Here is a 22,037-nt window from a genome sequence, read left to right on the forward strand (position 1 = left end):
TATTATGATATCTATAATTTATTATGTTTACCTAGAGCATGTTTTTTTTTATAATATCAATTGTGTAAGTGTCTCCTATATTAAATCGACCACGGTTTAACGCTGGGGGCTCGCTCTATTCTCTTCTGTATAAAACATGCTCGTTTACGGTTTACATAATGCCTGATATTTACATCTGCTCGTTATATCCTGATAATGCTAGAAGATCCATGCAGTTTTTGAGTACATACTCGATATTATCTGCTATATGTCTTGTCTTCTAGAAAATATTTTTTAGGAACAATTGAGCACTCGAGTAGGTTGTGGTCAAGTACACCGCATTATCGAGAACGATCTTGACAAATGCAGAGTCGTCGCGCCCAACCCACCAACGAAGGCCGACGACCTATCTCATAGCACCGGCCATGGCTGGACAACTCGAGAAAAGGTTGTTAACGGATAATTCCTCGCGAACGCCGTCGGCTTGATCACTCGACATGATCGCGAACGGACATCCGGATATGCTGCAAGTTGGGTGTGTAAGTCATGCTGGCCACATGAGACGCACATAATAAACCAACTCTAGCACCTCTATTGGTGTTCGAGAGATAATTCTACTCGCTCGCTGGTTCTCGAACCAGTACGTAGCAATCTCTCGCACCGCAACTTCCATTGGTGATCGAGAGATAATTCTACTCGCTCGCTGGTCCTCGAACCAGTACGTAGCAATCTCTCACACCGCAACTTCCATTGGTGTTCGAGAGATAATTCTACTCGCTCGCTGGTTCTCGAAGTAGTAAAACGTAGCAATCTCTCGCACCATGACTTCAGATGGTTGAGGAACAGCTACGACTAGTCTTCGACCGGCAGCGTAGCGGTCCTCGTACCACGACTCCAAATGATCGAGAGACACCTACTCACTGGTTCTCAACCAGTTAATCATAGCGATCTCTCGTATATTTACTTCTAGTGGTCGAGTTACGACTACTACCTGGTCCTCGACCAGCGGTGTAGCGATTCTCCCACTACTTCCACTATAAGTGGTCGAGTTACGACTACTACCTGGTCCTCGACCAGAGGTGTAGCGATTCTCCCACTTTTTCCACTTCTAGTGGTCGAGTTACGACTACTACCTGGTTCTCGACCAGCGGTGTAGCGATTCTCCCACTATTTGTACTTCAAGTGGTCGAGTTACGACTACCACCTGGTCCTCGACCAGAGGTGTAGCGATTCTTCCATTACCTCTACTCCAACAATGTTGACATCAGATACACAATATCACCAAGTGTTTTACCAAGGGATCCCTTACCACGATGACACCTAGCATTGAAACCTATCCTACTGTCCCTTTACGCTGTCTTGACAAGGCTTTCGAGGAACCTAAGGGAACTTCGGCTGGGGACGCCCAGAGCCGATAAGGATTGTCGGATCCTTCAGAGACGAAAGACCATGTAAGATCTGGTCGTGTAAGAGTTCTCGCCGTGCGTATTAACCAAGCCGTGTAATCGGAAATGGATTTTCCAACTTCACGGCTGGGGGCTAGGATCAGTGCTTGTTCAACCGAGGCAGGTCAAAGGTCCAAAAGCCTTATCCTCCGAGAACGATTCTCCGATGACAAGGCTGGGGGCTAGGGAGAGTGTATAACTCAACAGACTGACTGATCGAAGTCGGTAAAAGAGTAGACGCTTATATACAAAACATTGGTCTGTAAGTTTAATTCATTTTCGTTTTTCCATACATATTATAACATTGGTTACCCTTTGAGCTTTCGCTCGGGGGCTATTTCTATCTAATATTCTTTTCTGAGTATTGATTTCAGGAAAATTCTATTCGACATTGTCGAAGACTTCATGTCTCTATGGTTCTACACCAAGATCGACTAAGGCGAGTACGACAAATGTTGATAAGGCTCCGTCGCAGACTCTACGCCTACTCGATTGCTCGAGAACGGTTGGTGGATCTCGACAAGGAATACGGAACGAAGAGATGGTGTACCCGCCGAGATAAAATTTCTTGACTTCAATCCAAATTCTCGATTACAGCAAGACAGGAGACTAAGTCGTCTGCTCTGTACTTTCTTGGTTGAAGTCAGAGATTGACTCAGACAAACCCTTTAGGTGCCCGCACGAGGCTGATAAAGGAAGTCTAACGTTACCTCCGAACTCATCGAGAACGGTCACATGAGCTCGATAACAGTTACTCCAAAGTCTGCGCGCGGTTGAGAATATGAATTCGTTCAATTGCATCAAAGTCGGGGGCTACTGTCAGGGTTATGGATACCACATATCTAATAGTAGTCGACTAAATCTCGGCAGGACCCACCATATGCCATGTCCTATACGGAAACAACCTGCGGATATAGGAGGAGTTCCAGATAAGGAAAGACAACCAGAGTTCTACATGAAAACGACAAGGACTACTCGGATTGTATCCATATTAATTTCCCTAGTTCTACTTGAACAAGGGGACACCTATGGGTATAAATACAAGACCCCCTAGGAGGAGTGGGGAGACACCCACCATAGAAGACACAATCAACACCCACCACAATCTACGGAACAATAGATCAAGACAGGAGATCAACATACAAGACAACATATGCCAAGACAAGCCTCCGGATATCGACATTAGAGATACGCCTGGATCGACCCTATCCGGTACCAACAGAGGCCGGCCGTAGGGATCTAGTGCTGTCTCTGACCTCGCCGGGCACGAACTCGAGGAAGAAGACTACCCTGTTGTCGACTACGAGTCAGACCTATAGACCGCCAAGTCGACAATAGTTAGATAGGCTACCCCAAATATTGTACTGGTGTGATTATGGTGAATAAGAGCAATACCGGCTTCGGCCAACAGGATGTAGGGTTATTACCTGACAATTTAGGGGCCCGAACCTGTATAAAAATCCTCGTCTCCATCTCTTTTACTTCAGTCTCGCATATATCCTAGTACCAACGATCCCCATGCCATGCAAATACCGTAGTCGAGACATCAAACATCGACAAGGTCCAACAATCTCCACTTATTTCTTTTCTTCTTGTTAGCTTATTTCTTCATATATAAAAAGGAGACGATGTGAAACTAAGAATATGCATCCCGGTTATTTGTTTTGAAAAAAAAAAGAAAGAACGGAAGCACCATAAAAAAATGGATTTGATCATTTCAATCTAAATTCACATGGAGTTATATTTGATAAATTCAGATCTGAAACCTTATGTTTGACTCATTTTCTAAAAAAAAGGACATGAAACTTGATTTGAAATATTTATGATTTGACCATTTTAGATTTGAGATGTCATATTGATATCTTTAATTCAAAGTGTGAAAGATTTTGTGAAGTACCTCATACCGGTGACTTCATATCTTAAATCTTCAAATATAAATCCACGTAAATCTTTTAGGTTAAAAATCGTGATATCTAAATCTTGAACATTAATGAATAAATCTAATGCTATCCCCTTTGTCCAACCTTCCTATACATCCCGAGTGTGGTCTTCGATGAAAGAGTGTCTTTTTAGCTATGGGGCGCACTAAACTTCTTAATACCACTTCATTTTTTTTCTTCTAGTTTTAGCCATCCAACCATTATTTCTCCCTTCTTCTTGTTTTTCCCTCTGCATTAATGGAGGGCATGGTAGTCTTTTGGTTTATTGGTTGACATGCCTTTGACTTTCCAAAACAACAATCTTTTTAGGACAGAGCCAGTATTAAACTTCTATGGTGTCCTCTTTTAATGGTGCATATTTAATGGGAGATTGTCATATATATAGAAGAAATTAATACTTGGAATACTCCCACTGAGAAAAGGCATAGTATTTGACTAGAGCTCTAGGATGCCATGCTCCCAACAAGGAAACAAACAATGTGAGGCCCACAAGTAGATACATGATTTTTCTTCTGTGAGATGAGATGGACCATTCCTAGTCTATGGTTGCATGTGTTTGTAACTTTGCAATATGAAGTTTCTTGAAAAAAAAAACCAAAAGGGCTAAAAATGAGTTACCCATTTAAGGATTTCTCTCAAATTTCTAACATTTGAATATAAGAATTTATATATATTCTACATACTCATTTTATTGGCCCAAAACACTTACATAATTTTGACTTTGATGTAGTACAATTACTTTCTTTTAGCCCATAACAATGCACGTGCATTCAACTAGTATAATGAAATATTTATTTTACTAGTTGCATTCGCTAAATCGTGACAAGCATGTTGCGTGTGCTAATAATTACCACCAGTCTTGCGGTACATCATTATCTCTGAGCTAGCAACAGATGTTACACAACGCTTGACTTTTGTCGGCTTCCCGTACAACCACGTCTATTGCTTCAATTCAGGCCGTTCGATTTCCTAGAGCTATGCATGCTGACCGTTGTAGACTTTATCTATATGCAAAGTTATGCATGTCGACCGTTGTATATTTCACCTATATATTCATCCAGTTCCTCACCTCCGTATGTGCCTCCACTTCTTCCTATTTCGCTTAACACCTTTCTCTTCGGTTCGACCATATAGATCTTTTGCGTGGTTACTTTTCAGGTTGGAATAAATCATGAATAGAAAGCCTTTTCCTTCTTCTACTATCATTTCAGTTGTTTTTTTTCGCCTTGATTCTTTGACTGCATGAAGGTGTTCGAGCTGTTGAGAAGCTATACCAGCGCGGATCAACTTGCCAACTACATCAAATCAGGTCCATCCATCTCTACTTATTTCCTTTTCATTTAGTAAGCTTTTTTTCACATATGAAAAGGAGACGATGTGAAACTAAGAATATGCATCCCGGTTACTTGTTTTGAAAAAAGGGACAGAAGCACCATCGGACTTTGGATTCGATCATTTTCAATCTGGATACAATAAAATGAATTTGGATTTGATAAGTTCAGATATGAAACCATCTATTTAAATCATTTTCCAAAATATTTATGAGATTTTTTTGTGAAGCATGAAACTTGATTTGAAATATTTAAGATATATTTGGCCATTTTAGATCTGAACTTCCTATTGATATCTTCAAATTAAAAGTGTGAATGATTTTTTGAACTACCTCATACGGGTGGCTTCATGTCTTAAATGTTCAAATATAAATCCCCCTAAAATCATGATTTCTAAATCTTGAACATTAATTATCAAATATAATGTTATTAAACTTCTATGTTGTGCTCTTTTGGTACATATTTAATAGGGGATTGCCAAATATATATAGAAGAAATTAATGCTTGGAATACTTCGAGATAAAGAAAAAAGATTATATCCTCTGTGACTTTGTTGACGAAAACATTATTTTAAATCTCAGAACTGCACAAGTGAGAATTCTGAATAAATAGACATTTTAGTTTCGATGGAAGAAACTCCAAAACAAGATGCAAGCCAATTTAATTGATTGTCCCATTTTTTGTGGGTTTCATCGATGCGGCTAATTCAAAATCTTGGTATGTGGGTTGGACGGTTGTGATTTACACAAGGGCTGCACCATTTGATGTGGTGGATTGCATGCACAGTCCAAATTGTTTTCAAAGAGACGTCTTTGTTAATGGATTGTTCAAAGATATACGATTTTTGTGTTGGTTTGTAACCAAATGAAACATAGGATATGGTGATCTGTGCATCAATACGGTTTTAGATACGAAAATCATGACTCAATTCAATAAATCTGGTCCGAATCAATATCAAACCAATTACAATAATGTTTACGGTTTGATATTAATTTCAAAAGATTTAGTGAATCAAGCAGTGAACAAATTTCAAAAGATTTAGTGAATCAAGCAGTGAACAAATTTCAAATCCATATCTACCAAAATCTCTAAAACGCTACTACGACCTGTGTCGCAACTTCATTTTTTGTTTTGAATCTAAATAAATACTTCTCGAGATAAATACCTAATAATGGAGGTATTTGCGACAAATATAGTATTAGTTCTCAACATATCCGGTTCATGCATAATCAAATATTGGGTTTCTTCGGTTACAAATCAGTAAACACTTCTTCAAGCAAATCATTAATGAAGCACATCACGTGGAAACAATATGCACCGTCCACTCCACTCGCAAAGTCATTTCGCACATCTCTGGACGTATCTCCACCGTCCATATCATATCAGCACCAAAGATTTTTTTTTTTATTTACTAACTGCATCCATGAGATACCCAAATTTGAAAGCAGTCAATTAATTCAATTCAATTCAACTCACTGCACCAGTGGTACTAGCATGAGTATTAGCCATGGTCCAACGGGCAAAAAAAAAATTGAAAAAAGAAATCACACCAATTTCTAAGAGCGAGTACTTCAAGTCAACTGTAAACACATGTAGAGGAGAGAAGAAAAGTTTTGTAGCCAGCTGCAGTATGAACTCCAGGTGGGATCACATATATTAATGGTTTATAGATAACTATTATACGAATATGCTATTAAATTAGCTATAAATGATATGGACCCAGTAGATGGCTAAACTATTAAACTTGCTTTAAAATTTCTGTGTGATGATGGGGATAAATAACGGGGAAGATGGTGATTACATATTATGTTGCTAATTAGAAATTAGGGAGTGTGATTAGCCTCTAATTGGTAATTAGAGGCCGCCTTCTCTCTCCTCCTATATAGAGGCGGGACACGCCGCTATCTCCGTCTCTCTCGTACGTGTCTCTCGCTCTAATTAGGGAAGCCTCCATCGCCATTGCTTCTCTCTCTCTCTCCTTGAGCTTTCCTGTCTCTTTCTCTTCGCGGTCTAATTAGAGGTTGGGGATGATGCCAAGGAACGCGGCGGAGCGCGCAATGGCGGGGTGCTTGCCCACCGCCGGGCTCCGGCGGGCGCTGACGCTGCCGTCGCCGTCGCCGGCGGCGGCGGTGGGCCATGAGGAGGGGTCGTCGACGTCGGCGGCGTCGACGTCGGTCGGGACGGGGTCGCCGCCGTCGTCGTCGTCGGCGTCGACCTCGTCGCCTGCCTTTCTTGACGACCTTGATCCGCCGCTGTACCTTGATGATGTCGAGGCGGAGGCCGACGCCGGTGGGTTGTCCACCGCCATCGCCTCACGCCGGCTGTTCTTTGAGTCGCCCGGACGGTCGAACTCCATCGTGGATTCCGCCGAGCACCCCGCCGCCGCCGCCGCCGCCGCCGCCGTCTTCCCCCGCGGCAACGGAGGCGCCAGCACGTCGTCGTCGTCGTCGTCGGGGCGTCCTGCCGCCGCGCCTAGCCGCGCGGCGGCTGCGGCGACTGGTAAGGGAGTGCGCGTGTGCGGCGACGAGCAGGCGCGGCCGGTCCCGGTGTCGACGGCCGCGCCGCGGGAGGAGTTCCTCAAGTCGATGACGGAGATGGTGGACGCCATGGGGCTCGACGTCGCGCGCCGCGGCGGCGACCGCGCCCGCCTCCACGAGCTGCTCCTCTCCTACATCGCGCTCAACGACCGCGACGCGCTCCCGGACATCCTCGGCGCGTTCACCGACCTCCTCCTCGCCCTCAACGCCCATGGTCCCGCCGCCACCCCCGCCGACGGCGTCGTCCGAGAACGCGGCGGCGGCGGCGACGCAAGGAGGAAGGCGTAGCGATCGATCGATCCAATGCCGGCCTCGCCGCGCCGGCGAGCGCCGCGCGCAGCCGTCGTGCGCGCGCGCGTGAAATGAGCTTCTAGAAGGATTAGAGAAAAGGGCCAATGGCGTTTAAGTCTGAAGTGTAACGAACATCTGTTATTTGTGTCGCTCTTGTGCCATCTCCTTGATTTTTTTTTTCATTTTTTAATATCTTTGATTTTTTATTTTACTTTTTTTTTGTTGGTGTGCATACCTTAGCTTGCTGATGTAGGACATGTCCACTGTAATATACTCATACTAGATTAACTTATAATTAGGGCACAATAATTGATTTGATTTTAAGAGTTTCATAAACATGAGTGCTTCTGATCCGTGAGTGTCCACTGCTATTCTAAATGGGTTGTTATGTTGTGACAAGTAGGTGAAGAGGTACATATAAAGCATACTCCACCCGTTTTAGAGTGTAATGAAGGTGCTTTGCTTTTGTCCTAAGATATGTTCACATCCTTGACTAAGTTTATATGAAAATGTAGCAAAATTTTTGCCACCAAACAAATATCTATCATAAAATATGTTCAATGGTGGATTCAACAAAAATGTTGCTATGTTTTTTTTCTGTAAAATTAGTCAAGCTAGGTTGGTGAACCATATCTTAGGATAAGACCAAAACACATTATATTATGAAACGAAGGGTATATCTGTCTACGGTCTTTGGGGAATGGTGTTTTGCATCTCATTAGCCCTGTCTCCTTTCCAATACAATATTGCACCCATAGCGTTATGCTCAAAGAGAAACAATTTTGAGTTAGTTTCCTAAAGAATGCAACAATAAGAAAACACAGGGAGGAAAACAAAAAAAATTGATAGGAATGTAGTCGTAATTCGATGAAATATAAAACATAGGGAAAATGCAGTAATAACGGTAGATGGACAAGAAAACGCACACATGAAATTGACAAGATATGAAGGCTCGAAGGTAAGTTCCCATGATATTGGACCTCATGTTAAATTTCCAACAAAACTTCATGGCTTGAAACATTCCATAGGAGCTTACGTAGGATTCATGAATATCCCATGTTAATTTTGTTCCAATGAGCCATTTGGGAAAATTGTTTTCTTGAATTGGATTTAAATCCTACAAAAAAAACCATCAAATATCCTTTGTTAAATTGTTCTAGAGGGATCTTAATATCTAAGCCCCATTTGTAACAAAGTATTATTAGAGGAATTTTTATGTCTTAAATCCTATGAATTTTTTTTCATTTAATTTGGTCATTTGAACTGTGGAATGCCTCAAGCCCCCAAGAGAATTTTGGAGAAAATTCAACATGAGGTCCAACCAATCTCACGGAAAAATTTTGAGAAAATTTCACAAAACTACATATACTATGATCAAATTATCACAAAACTATAGATTTAACACTAAATTTATCACAAAACTACAGATTTAAGGTGAAGTGTTGCAAAACTACAGATTTAATAACAAAGTTATTACAAAACTATAAATTTTAGAGTTTAAATCCTTAGCACTAGTATTATGTTTGAGTCATAAACGTGTAAGTTTAGTGATTAAATTATCACTAAACCTGTAGTTTTGTGATAATTTTATTACTAAATCTATAGTTTTATGATACCACACCTTAAATATGTAATTCTACGAGAAATTTAGTGTGTTAAATATGTAGATTTTGTGATATATTACTCTAAATATGTAGTTTTGTGATAATTTGATCGAAGTATATGTAGTTTTGTGAAATTAACTAAAAAAATTTCTTTGTCTTTTGTAATTGTTTGTTTTTTCCCTTACATTCGTATCAAATCATGTGCTTATGAAAACGGAGCGGATAGTTTCCGTCCGCTCCGGACAAAAAGGATACGGATACCTTTCGGATCGGATAATTCTCGGATATTTCGGATACGGATACGAATACGGATATTTTCTCCCGGATACGAATACGAATATGGTATCAGGGTTTCCGTCGGATACGGATAATAATTCGGATATCCGGTGAACAGTGCTATTCGGATATCCGCAGGACCCATGAGACATACCCCATTTCTTTCTAACTCTATAACCTTCAATATACCTTTATAGATTTTAATAGTAGTTTATCTCTTAACACTAGTCCATACTATTAATATTATTTAAATTTTAAAAATATTTATAAATTATACCTCATTTTATATAAAATAAGCTAATTATATATGTTGATATTTATTTCTATTAGAAGTTGAGTTGGTTTTCGTGTTCCGAGAAAAATTTGTTTCCGTATTCGTGTCCGATCATATTCGATTCTTATTCGTATTCGAGATAATCCGTATTTGTTTCCGTATTCGAGCTATCCGTATTCGTTTTCGTATCCGGTAAAAAATATAAAAACGAATATGGTATGAGCATTATCCGTCCGTATCCGCTCCGTTTTCATTCCTAATAGACACCGATGTGGATGCAACTTTCAACGGTTGAGAGCAGTGAAACTAATATGCATGCATAAATATGTATGGCAGTGTGGGGATAAATTCATAAATACCAACCGCAACTTTTGAAGATGCTATAGAAATTACAAAATTCAAATGGTGGTTTCAATTTACTCTTCAATAATCCATGCAGTCAATTACTAGTACTTTAATCCTATAATCTATATTATTATGCTCAACACAATGGTGTTTCAGTATTTTCATATGTATTATGTTGTTACCACGTGTCGAGCTTAAACCTTAGCTGCCCCCGTATGTGCCCACTGGCTACGTCCCTAATTATGCACCTGAATCACGGTAGTGATGAAATTAAGCACACAATTATGTCTGACAATAACGTCTTCTTTTCCCTGTCGATCTCCATCCGTTTCTTTTCAGTTGGGAGGTTGATTTCACTGAATTTTTCTCTTTGAAAAAAACATAATTTCGCATAATTTTCTCTGAACAAAATACAGCTGGGAGGTTAATTTCACTGAATTTCTCTTGACAATATACTGCCCAGAATCGAGACGAATTATGCATCCACGTGTGCGCCATAGGTAGCCACATTATATTATACCGGCTTATTCCCTTCGTTTCAGGTTATAAGATATTTTGACTTTCATCAAAATCAAACTACTTTAAATTTAACTAAGTTTATAGACAAATATAGTAATATTTATATTACCAAATTAGTTTCATTAGATAAAAAATTAAATATATTTTTATAATAAATTTATTTTTGGTTGAAAATATTATTATTGTTTTTCTGTAAACTTAGTCAAACTTGAAACAGTTTGAGTTTGACCAAAGTCAAAACATCTTGTAACCTGAAACGGAGGAAGTATCACTGGTGGAGAAACTGTCTATACTCCTGGTTTGTAACCCCCTATAGTCCCGGTTTCCCAACCGGGACTACGAATCTGGGACTAAAAATCGCTATTTTTAGTCTCGGGTGAAATAACCAGGAGTAAAGATCTATCTTTAGTCCTGGTTGGTAACACCAACCGGGACTAAAATGGGTTGGTGTTACCAACCGGGACTAAAGATCCTCAGCCCCCTGACATGCCTCCGACAGGGGATGAACCGGCACTAAAAATCATGTTACCAACCGGGATTAAAAATCAAATTTTTTTTAATCGGGACTAAAAATCATTTTTAATCCTGGTTTTTAATGGAACCGGGACTATTGTGGAATTTGGTCGACCGACCAAAGATGATTTCTCCACCAGTGTATTATTTTAAGACTTCTCCATTAATACTCGAAAACACAACAAAAACACTATACTATAGCCTCATTTCAAAGTTCAAACCGACATATTTACAAGAACTATACTGAAATTCAACTAATTCGTGTGAAAATACTACAAAGGCGTTTTAAAAGAATCATCATACTGTTGTCTGCATACTGCTGGTTTAAAAACGATAGCACTGCCGGTTTTATGTAACAGTGAGAGCTCGCCAATCAGCTGGCTTGAGTGTTCATCTCAACTCCCATACATCCTCTTAATGAACTATTAATCAACGATCGAGACATCGAGTTGCCAATCAGTACTGAGGGTGTAAAGTGGTAGAGGCCATGAATCCACGCATAATACAAATAAGCGGGCAATAATCCGTCGGGCGAGATTTCACGAGCGAATGATCCATGGAGACGGCGAGCGAAATCGTGAGTAATTACACCGCGCGCGTGGTAGGAGGAGGACGCCGACGCCGACATGGCAACCGCAAAGCTACCAGCAGATACTCTGATAGATTACTGATGATACTGCAAGAGCTCAAAAAACAGTTGGTGATCATGGCCTCTTAATTTATCTGTTCGATCTTTCTCGCTGCTTCGAATCGTTCAGAAATACTGTAGTGGAAAAGCTACTGGTACTAGTACTACTACGGTATGATTTTAGGAAACTCTTTCCCCTCGTTTATTTACATATTACTTTTTAAAAATTAAACATTTAGTAAGATAAATTAATGTGATATATATCACTCCAAAAAAAATGTAATTTTAATTTTAATTTTTACTACCTCAGTCCCATAATAAGTTTATTTTTGTTTTTAGTTCATCATGCATGTTTGTCCCAAAATTAATTTGTTTTTAAGAAATCATTACATGGGAGTTTATGAAAGTACGATATAAATGCATTCGGAGTAGATAAAGAGAACAATACTTATCTTTGGATTCGATAAAGTATGCGTATTAGTTTTTTTGTTTGTATTAGCATGTGTGTGATATGTGAAAAATAGACTTATTTTTTAGGTGTAGGTAGTACAAGTTAAAAAATAATTAATGTAAGCACACGTATACTACTAGTTAGAGTTAAATTTGTTAGTTTTATTACAACTTGTTAAGATCGAATTTAGACTTATGTGTTAATGATTTAATGAAGTGATATATCATACATTAATTAATATTGTTAAATTTTTATGATTATTTAGATAACACTCGAGGGGTTATAATCCTTTTTCAGGTGTTTGCCTCTTAGGCCTTGTTTAGTTAGGGAAAATTTTTGGGTTTGGTTGTCACATCGGATATACGGATACACATTTGAAGTATTAAGCTTAGTCTAATAACAAAACAAATTACACATTCCACCAGGAAACTGCGGGACGAATTTATTATGCCTAATTAATTAATCATTAGCAAATGTTTACTGTAACATCACATTGTCAAATTATGACGCAATTAGACTTAAAAGATTCGTCCCGTAATTTACACACAATTTGTGTAATTGTTTTTTCTACATTTAATACTCCATGCATGTGTTCAAACATTCGATGTGACAACGTGAAAATTTTTATTTTAGGTTGTGTTTAGATCCAGGAGTGTAAAGTTTTGGCGTGTCACATCGGATATACGGACATATATTTGAAGTATTAAACGTAGTCTAATAACAAAACAAATTACAGAATCCGCATGTAAACCGTGAGACGAATTTATTAAGCATAATGAATCCATCATTAGCAAATATTTACTGTAGCACCACATTATCAAATCATGGCGCAATTAGGATTAAAAGATTCGTCTTGCAATTTACACGCAATATGTATAATTAGTTATTTTTTCGTCTATATTTGTCGGAGATATGGGCCCGGGGGTATGCAAAGTAAGGGGAGTTTACCTTCCCATCCAGCCACGTAGCCCTACAGCTTGGCCCTACCCTGCACCTCGCGAATCGCAGGAGCGGCCGGGGGGCCTCGGGGTGCCACGTCATGCCTCTCGGGCCCTCGCGCTGCCTTGCCCCGAGGCCCTCGCCCAACTGCCATGTGGCGGGGGAGCGAGCGGGGATGGGACCCAGGCTGAACCGCTATCAATGCGCACGGCGCCCGAACTGCCCCTCACCGCATTTAATGCGGTAAGGGCAAACGTGCAGTGCCGCCCGACTGACGCACATCAGTCAGGACTGACCAGTCTGTGACCGGCCTGTCGCCAGTCACGTTTGACTGGACGGGTGGCCGTGCCCCTACGTCGCCTCTGTCTCCAGCGGAGTGGAGATAGGTATGCCTGTCACATCAGAGCGTCATCCGGAGTTCTCCCGGCGTGAGGAAGACGGCCAAGGTCTCCACCCATTAAAGGGCGAATGACAGGGCCGTCCCCCGTGTCAGGTGGGAGGCGGCACTGGGTCCCACAGAAGGACGGACCGCGCCTTAGCTTCCAGGTGAAGGCACGGATCGTGGACCGGTCAAGGCAGAGTGGGTCCCCATCCCATATAAGAGTAGGTAGAGGCGGTGCATGTGGTATCCTCTTGAACTATAAAAGGAGGACCTTGCCGACCGAGAAAAGGGACGACTCTCAGTAAGCCTAAACTCTAGGAGAAGAGAAGCGGGAACGCTCTCCGGAGTTTAGGAACCCTTGTAACTCTCAACCTTAATCCCACACACAGGAGTAGGGTATTACGCTCCATAGCGGCCCGAACCTGTCTAATCTAATCGCCCATACGCGACTTAGTAGCATCCAGGGTGGACACGCCATCTCTAGAAGCGAGCTCTTTCCCCCGGCCGAACTCACGAAAGAAGATCTCACGATCTCCCGCTAGAGAGGATCACTCCTCAACAATATTTAATAGTATATGTATATGCTAAATATTCGATGTTATAGGGTATAAAATTTTACTGGTGATTTAAACAGCCCTTAGGAACTAAACAGGGCCTGGATTTCTTTGTTCGCGACGCATATGGCATCATTTCATTTGGAATGGAGAGGCTAACTGATATGTCGTCAGGAGGTAGCATATGCAGCATGCCCGGCCGGATTGTGGTTTTAATTGCAGCAGTGCAGCGTCAGATCGAAAATGAGCGTGCGTGCGAACTTATCATGGCTTTTGCCGTGTGAGACCTTTTGGGACACGTGGCAGCATGCCCATGCTTGCCTCATGTGCCTAGAGATTTTGTGGTCACTTCATATGGTGTTCCATTCGATTCAACATATAAGTACTTTACATATGAGCTTAATCTGTGGGGATTTTGGTGAGTTCAAATCTTTTGTTCTAGAGAGCATGTAGAGACTGTAATCCTCTCAATTTTTCTAACGGAACTCTTCTATTAATTTTAGAGAGAATCTAAAATATTTAACATAGCCTTTGGCCCTTTTCTGTAGTATGCCAATGAGTTTATCAGTTGTTTCTACAATATAATATACCATTTAACCAAATACTTTGAAAATACCTAAAATACCCTTAGATACATGTAAATGTTGACAATGGATTGACCCCACTAGAAAATTCAAAAAAAAATATGAAACTTCTTGTGTTGTTCTTTTTATGATCATTTTTCACATGCTGCATAAATTATTTTTGTGCTATTATCTTTTGTGTGAGTGATTCCTCTCTCATATATATGTAATAAAAAAAGTTTTCAGAAAAAAAAATCATGAAAGAAATAGTGAAACATATATATGTAGAAGCTTATACGTTGTGTAAGGACTAAGGAAGCTTCATAAAAAAATCATATTTGTTTTAAACTTGTAATGGAATAAATTAATTAATTGTCAACCTTTTATATCTATAAAGGTATTTTAGGTATTTCTGAAAAAGATGTAACCCAATAACATATGGTAGAAACAATTGATAAGCTTAACAGCATATTATAGAAAATATCAGTGTCCATGACAAATCTTTGAACCGTTACAAACTCATTGTAGACATAGAACCGATTCTCTCTTGTTTATACTGAATCCTAATAAGTGAATAAGATTGCATAACGGTAATTCTACACCATTTGTTTTATTGATAATGGATAACCTAGCAAATGCGTCAAAGACACACAAAGCCCAAAGTTATATTACTAATTACAATATCTCCACAGTAAGTAGGAACAGACAAACAAACATAACAAGAAGTTTTATAAAATGCTTGATGATGCGCCATTGACAAAGGTTTCTACTGACTCTTCTCCTTTCCTGCAGCTCACAACGACAGAATCATTTCCGGTGGACGTTGAGGCTTCAGCTACGGTCATCACACAACTCAATTGGCACATTGCCTCCATACTTGCATTGCATTCAGCTATCTACTCCTATCATGGAGAGACCCCTGATAGATATATTGACTCTTTCTGACAGCAACAGTTGCAGCATGTATTGCCACTTGCCAAATTAATCTGGAGATTATCTCCTTTTTTTTCCAAAAAAGAAAGAAACTAATGCAGCAATCATTATCTACCAGTGCAGCAGTTTGACATATACATACCCTGCTGCCGATGCACTAAATAAGGGAAAAGAAAGAGAAATTAAATCGAACAGTGGTGCACTAGCTGGAGCAGGAGTGATATACTCCGTATAACAGTTGCAGTATTGTAGAGGGACGTGTGCTACTGTAGTCCTGTGGCATTTACATTGTAACAGTTGATTTAATTCTGGATCAATTAATTCTTCTTTTACAAAAGAATAGCAGTGGCGCTAGGTTCTTTTCGGAGTTATTGGTGTGGAATTTAATGAGAAAATTAACAGTTGAACTGCAAATCAATTTACGAGAAAAAGAAAGGCGTACCTGCCTACATTACCGCTTTGAAAGTGAAAACCGCTCAATTTGTCGAAAACTGAGAAAAAACTAAAAAACCATTCACTTTTGGTTAACCCCGTATGAGAAGTTTTCCATCAAGAAAAATTACCGTATGAGAACTGGCCAAAACCTCTTAGTTTCTACAAACCAATGCCAGCTAAAACGTCTTTTTTTTTTTTTGCAAGATTCATTCAAAAGTTTGCTAACTTGTCGGGAGTCGGGATCAGTTTTTACTAAACCGTTTTGGGTATGGTTACTGCCACCTCCACGGTAAGGCGGTTATGTAACCGCGTGGTTACCGTGAGGTTTACCGTGGTTTCAAAAACTAAAAAGGTTATCATGCTGATAACCGTGATAATCGCAAGGTAACCGACTAACCGTACGATTTTGCAAAGCCTGGTCGGGACCCAATGATGCATAGCAAAATACGGAATAAATTAAGTGCAGTACTTCAGTACTCCCTCCGTCCCAAACAACGATTGGACACTACTCTATCCAGATTTATTGTACTATGTAGTGTCCAATCGTTGTCTAGGTTGATTTTTTTTTTTGAATGGAGGGAGTATATCCATTATCCAAACAGGTGAAGCCATGATGCGGATTTGGATGCTAACACTGCAAGTCATGTGGACGTGGGCATGTGGCTGTACGTGAGATGCTCCGTTTGCCCCTGCTTCTGCAATGATGAGCACAGTGAGCTAGCATATGAGCTAAACGTCAGTACGTCACTGTTTCCCCAATGCAAGGTCAAAGGAGCACTGTTGCGGCCAACAAACGCACACGAGATCGATCGATCTGCAAGGCCAAATTCACCGTGAGGTTGGCGCTATCTAGGCGCCATAGGTACGAAGCTACAGTGCAGAATGAGGGCCTGGTTGGAAGTTGGGATCACTTCCAACAGTGACAACTAAGAGCATTTACATACCGGTTCATGTTGATGTGGACTCTTCTCCTCTATCGATCATAGAGAAAAAGGTAATCTTGGGATGAATCTCGATATAAGCTGTGTATATTTATGTGTAGGATTAAATCTTTTTAGAATGGAGGGAGTACATCATAAGAGAGAAGAGTTAACAAAGAGAGAGATAGAAAAAAATATTACCTCAAGCTCGGATTTGTAAAAAGTGTGCTAAGAAATAAAGTGATCCTAGAGACCTAGTAGACAAGTAAGAGATGTCATTTTTAGATGTGCTTCTATGCTCTTCAAAAGAACATCCGTGGTTGAGATTAAAAGTGGGATTAACACTCTAGTCCTCATTAGTAAGGGGTATTTTTGTCTATGGAAATTTCATCCCATATCCAGCCCAGTCCAACTCATAAGCAATCCACATCACCGTCGTGCGACCGTGATCATGATGGCATCACTCTCTCCTCATTGCGTAAGCTCCGCCCACCTCGCACACGCTGCCTTCTCACATGTTTCTCCTTTCCTATTTTGGGGCAGTTTTTTTTTTCGAAAACCATGCATTTCATTAGACTCAGAAACATAGTACATGGTTGACAGTAAAATTTCTTGCCCTTAGGCTAGCTCTCAGAGTAGAGGCAGTTGATGATTCCAAAGCCAACCATTGTCACAAACTCCTCACCTGAGACCGTCTCACACCATGAGCTTCACATCTAGATCTGCCCGGCACCATAATTTCTCGCATTTTTCTTCATCAATGCATCATCAATGGCTAGATTGAAGGGAGCGCCACCAGGGATGGATCTACCACCCAGTGACCCCGGGCAGCTACCTGGGCTCGTCCACGGTTAATCTATTAAAATTTTAAGATAGAGTTTACGTAGTACAGTGAAGTTTGTATGGGCTCTAAAATAATTCCCTGATCCGCTACTGAACGCCACCACTGGCTTTGTCCTCATAGTGCAACATCAACTGCCGTGCAGCATCACTGCTACTTATGTGTTCCCCATTAGTTAGATCTAGTTTGGGCCCTGCGGCCCACGGTCTGCGTGGGCCCGCAGCCCACCAACACATTTCCTCTGCGGGCTGCGGCCCGTGCGCGCGGCCAATTTGCCGGCCTCGTCAAGAGAAGATAGTATTAGACTGTCAGAGTTGAGCTCAATCAAAGAGACATCAGAAAATTAAGTAATTAATTAATTAATTAATCATCTTCCCTGCACATTAACAACGTTCGTACACTCAACTCAACTCAACCGCTAATCACTACACCTACCCCCTTGCTGCACTACCAAATCTTTTGATTTTCATTATGATACAGCTTTAATTAATTAATCCCAACAACATCTGCGTCCCTCTCCCTTCTTCTCAGGCGCCGGCGGCGTCGCGCGCCTCGTCGTCGGCCTGCAGCGGCTCGAGCGACGCGACGATGTCCCGCATGAGCGGCCTCGCCTTGGGGTTCCGGTTCAGGCAGTGGTACGCCAGCATCGCCGCCTTGTGCACCGCCCTCGCCGGCAGCTCGCCGCCTGCGCCGGCGGCGGCGGCGGCGGCGGAGAGGCGGGGGTCGACGATGGACATGACCTTGCGCTTGTGGGTGAGGAGGGGGAGCGCCCAGTCGGCGAGCGTCTGCTCCCGCGGGGGGCGGGACTTGTCGAGCGACTTGCGGCCGGTGAGGAGCTCGAGGAGGACGACGCCGTAGCTGTAGACGTCGCTCATGGCCGTGAGGTGGCCGGTCATGACGTACTCCGGCGCCGCGTAGCCGTAGGTGCCCATGATCCGCGTCGACACGTGCGACTTGTCCCCCACCGGCCCGTCCTTCGCCAGCCCGAAGTCCGACAGCTTCGCGTTGAACTCCTGAATGATGATGAATCCATACATTCGATTCGCGCCAAATGGTTTCAGAAAAAATCGGTTTAGATTGACGAGATTCGACCGAAATTTGAAATCTCGAGTAAATTTTGACCCAAGAAAGAGATGATTTTTTTTTTGAAGTTTGCAACGAAATTCGACCGGAAATTGAATTCTCGAGTAATGCGTTATCAAGATATTGAAAATTTGAGAGTGCGACGCGCACTATGTTTGAAATCGAGATTTTAGACGAAATTCGACCGTTTTTTGAATTCTGGAGTAACCCCCCCCCCCCCCCCCCCCCCCCCAAAAAAAAAAAAATAGAAGCTTGAAACGAAATTCGACCAAAGACTCGAGTAATGTTTTTATCAAGAGCATCGACAATTTGAGGATGCGACGCGCACTTTGTTGAATTCGAATTATTGGACGGAATTCGACCGATTTTTGAATCCTCGAGTGAATCTTGACCAAAAGTTTGAAAAATTTTCGATGAGATATCCTCACGCTTTGTTTGAATTCGAAACTTTAGACGACATTCAATCAAATTATGAATCCTCGAGTGAATTTCGACCCCCCAAAAAAAGGTATCTTGAAGTTCGCAACGAGATTGGACCGAAAAATCGAACTCTCGAGCAATGTTTCATCAAAGGACACTGAAAAATTTTCAGGATCGTTGAATTCGAAAATTTAGACGAAATCCGACCAAATTTTGAATCCTCGAGTGAATCTTGACCAAAAGTATGAAAAAAAAAAAAAGGAATTTGGACGAGAGATATCCCGCACCTCGTCGAGGAGGATGTTGGAGGTCTTGAAGTCGCGGTAGATGACGGGCTTCTCGGCCTCGTGGAGGAACGCGAGCCCCCTCGCCGCGCCCAGCGCGATCTTCATCCGCGTCGCCCACGACAGCGGCGCCATCACCCCTGCACACCCACCAGCGAACCTCGTCAGTCGTCACACCCTCGACACGTACTACGCCGGTGATCAATAGTGTAATAGCCGATGTCAGGCGACACCGATGACTTTTGATAAAACCTATAGTGAAACTGTTTATTCATATATTATAATATCATGATTAAAGTATAATTAACAACATACTTTGACATCAATAAACACGTTATGATACCAACGAACTAATTTTCTGTGCGGCGGCGGCGACGGACTTACGGGAGAAGAGGTGGGACTCGACGCTGCCGCGTGGCATGTACTCGTAGACGAGCAGCCGGTGGTCGCCCTCGCAGCAGTATCCGACGAGCCTCACCAGGTTGGGGTGCGACAGATGGCCCAGGAAGATCACCTCCGCCTGCACCAACAATGGCGGATTCCGATCACCACAGCGCGAACAACGAGATTGATTCTTGATTGAGTACTACTGACCAGCCACTCGCGGTGGCCCTGGAAGCTGTTGTCTCCGTCGTGGACCTTGACGGCGACGGGCTGGGGCTCGGCGCCGTCGCCGTCGCCGGCGGCGGAGGCGGCGACGGCGCCCTTGTAGACGCGGCCGAAGCCGCCGCCGCCGATGAGGGAGTCCTGGCGGAAGTTGCTGGTGACCGCCCTGAGCTCCTCGAAGGAGAAGGCGACGAGCGGGTTGCGCGCCGACGAGTCCAACCGCATCGCCTCCACCTCCTTGGCGTTCGATGGCAGCTTGCTCTCGTCGCTCCGGTCCCTCTCCGATGGGCTCTGGATCTTGGGAGTCTCTGCGAGCTCAGAGGAATCAGCAGAGACTTTGGTATATCAAGAACATGATCAGGTGGATAAACTGTTCCTTTTTTTTTTGACAGAATTTGGCAAATTTGGGGTTTTCATGAAATTGGGAAAATTAGTTTCAGAGCATGATGAAGTGATTTAACAAAGGTTGTTACGAAATTCGGCAAATTAGTTTCAGACATGATGAGGGTGAGTAAAAAAATATTTTCCATGAAATTCGGGAAAAATAATTTCAGAACATGTTAAGGTGAATAAACATTTTTTTATAGCAAATCAATTTCAGAACATGGTTATTGCTTTCGGAGGGGTCAAATATGGACTAAATTTACAGTGTTGGATGTTCTCTTTGTTGCAATTCGGATTTGAACAAACTTGGCATCAGATTTTAAGACTTTCAGGGATAAGAGATAATCCATCTGTCTAAATGATAAGGCTGGAAGAACTGTAGACTTACCTGGCTTCGCATTGGAAGAGACTCTGTTAACAATTAAGCTCCCTCTAAACCAGCAATTACCCATCTATCACAACCTCTAATCCTCTCCCTCTCTCTCCAAGAACACCAAGAAGAAAGTAAGGAGGCAAGCAAGAGCTGCTGTTCTTCTCTCTCAACCAAGCTAGAGAGAGAGAAAATCACTGCCAAAAAAGGGCGATATCTCTGTGTATCCCTGGATTAGAAGCTGAGCAAGAACAGGGACACAGTCTGAACAAGCTCTGATGATATTCAGAGAAGCAAGCAAGGAGACGAATAATATGGGATAGACAGGGAGAGGTTGGTGATGCTACTTGTGCAACAGCAGCCGCAGCAAAGAGGAGGAAGAAAGAAACCAAATCAAGAGGGGCAGGGAGCAGTACGTTTCAAGTGAGCCATCCCTTTCTCCCCTTTATCATTATACCTTTCATGATGAGAACCCAGAACTAAAAGCTAAGCAAATATGTGTATGTATATATAATTCAAGTACAATTATGCAGTGGCAGCTGCCCTATTCCTGTAGCCGGTTACACCAGGAGCATATAAGCTAATAAGCATACAGGTCATGTTTGATTTGGGCATGCATTTTTGGCCTTACTTAATTTGTAAGACAATAATACTCCATGATTATGTCTATTTTTTGGGTTGAAATTGACCATATTTTTTAAACAGCCATGATTGTATATATGATGGTATGGTAGGTTTATATTCCTACTTCCCTGGGGAAAAGTTGGAATTTTTTTTACTGTTTGAATGTCTAGATGATGGCATGCATTTGTTCATCCTTCTCATGTTTTCTGTGGATAGAGGCAATGAGAGAGAGCTAGCAAAGGAAAAGAATTTGGCATATGATTACACGAGGCAACTCATGACTATTTTTCAGAAATCCTATCTTGTTGCCTTGTGAGGTCCTCAATGGAACAAAGAATTCTGGGAGGAAATATCCTGTTGAAAATGAAAATTTTGCCTATTTGATCCCTTGGAACCATGAGTTAGGGCTTTCAAAATCATATGAAATTCCTTTAGAATGCTATAATGCATTATGCATAGAGATTTTGAAATAAAGTTAGCATAAGGTCTGATCTCTTAAAAACATTCATTCGAGTCTATTTAATTAATCACGCGCTAACCGTTGGTATAATAAATCAAAGCAAAAG

General features: G+C 41.8%; 2 protein-coding genes across 2 annotated transcripts; one reads left to right on the plus strand and one right to left on the minus strand.

Annotated features, from left to right (window-relative positions):
• Positions 1–4,450: 4,450 nt before the first annotated feature.
• Positions 4,451–10,536, plus strand: LOC127786135 (transcription repressor OFP12-like). Its single transcript, XM_052313462.1, has 2 exons — positions 4,451–4,522; positions 4,613–10,536. The coding sequence occupies exon 2, from the start codon at positions 6,723–6,725 to the stop codon at positions 7,518–7,520; it is 798 nt and encodes a 265-aa protein (XP_052169422.1). The 5' UTR covers positions 4,451–4,522; positions 4,613–6,722; the 3' UTR covers positions 7,521–10,536.
• A 7,499-nt stretch (positions 10,537–18,035) lies between these two features.
• Positions 18,036–21,271, minus strand: LOC127786421 (probable serine/threonine-protein kinase PBL16). Its single transcript, XM_052313829.1, has 5 exons — positions 20,866–21,271; positions 20,082–20,401; positions 19,872–20,007; positions 19,491–19,627; positions 18,036–18,713 (listed from the first exon to the last, which is right to left on the minus strand). The coding sequence occupies exons 1-5, from the start codon at positions 20,927–20,929 to the stop codon at positions 18,228–18,230; spliced, it is 1,143 nt and encodes a 380-aa protein (XP_052169789.1). The 5' UTR covers positions 20,930–21,271; the 3' UTR covers positions 18,036–18,227.
• Between the last annotated feature and the right edge of the window lie 766 nt (positions 21,272–22,037).

Source organism: Oryza glaberrima, chromosome 10 (genome assembly GCF_000147395.1).
Source record: "Oryza glaberrima chromosome 10, OglaRS2, whole genome shotgun sequence".
NCBI lineage: Eukaryota > Viridiplantae > Streptophyta > Magnoliopsida > Poales > Poaceae > Oryza > Oryza glaberrima.

Coding starts and splice junctions, on each gene's coding strand:
- LOC127786135 (XM_052313462.1), top strand. CDS start 6,723: ATGATGCCAAGGAACGCGGCGGAGCGCGCAATGGCGGGGTGCTTGCCC.
- LOC127786421 (XM_052313829.1), bottom strand. CDS start 20,929: ATGGGTAATTGCTGGTTTAGAGGGAGCTTAATTGTTAACAGAGTCTCT. Junction 20,402..20,865: donor CTCTTCCAATGCGAAGCCAG/GTAAGTCTACAG, acceptor CTGAGCTCGCAG/AGACTCCCAAGATCCAGAGC. Junction 18,714..19,490: donor CCAACATCCTCCTCGACGAG/GTGCGGGATATC, acceptor ATCATCATTCAG/GAGTTCAACGCGAAGCTGTC.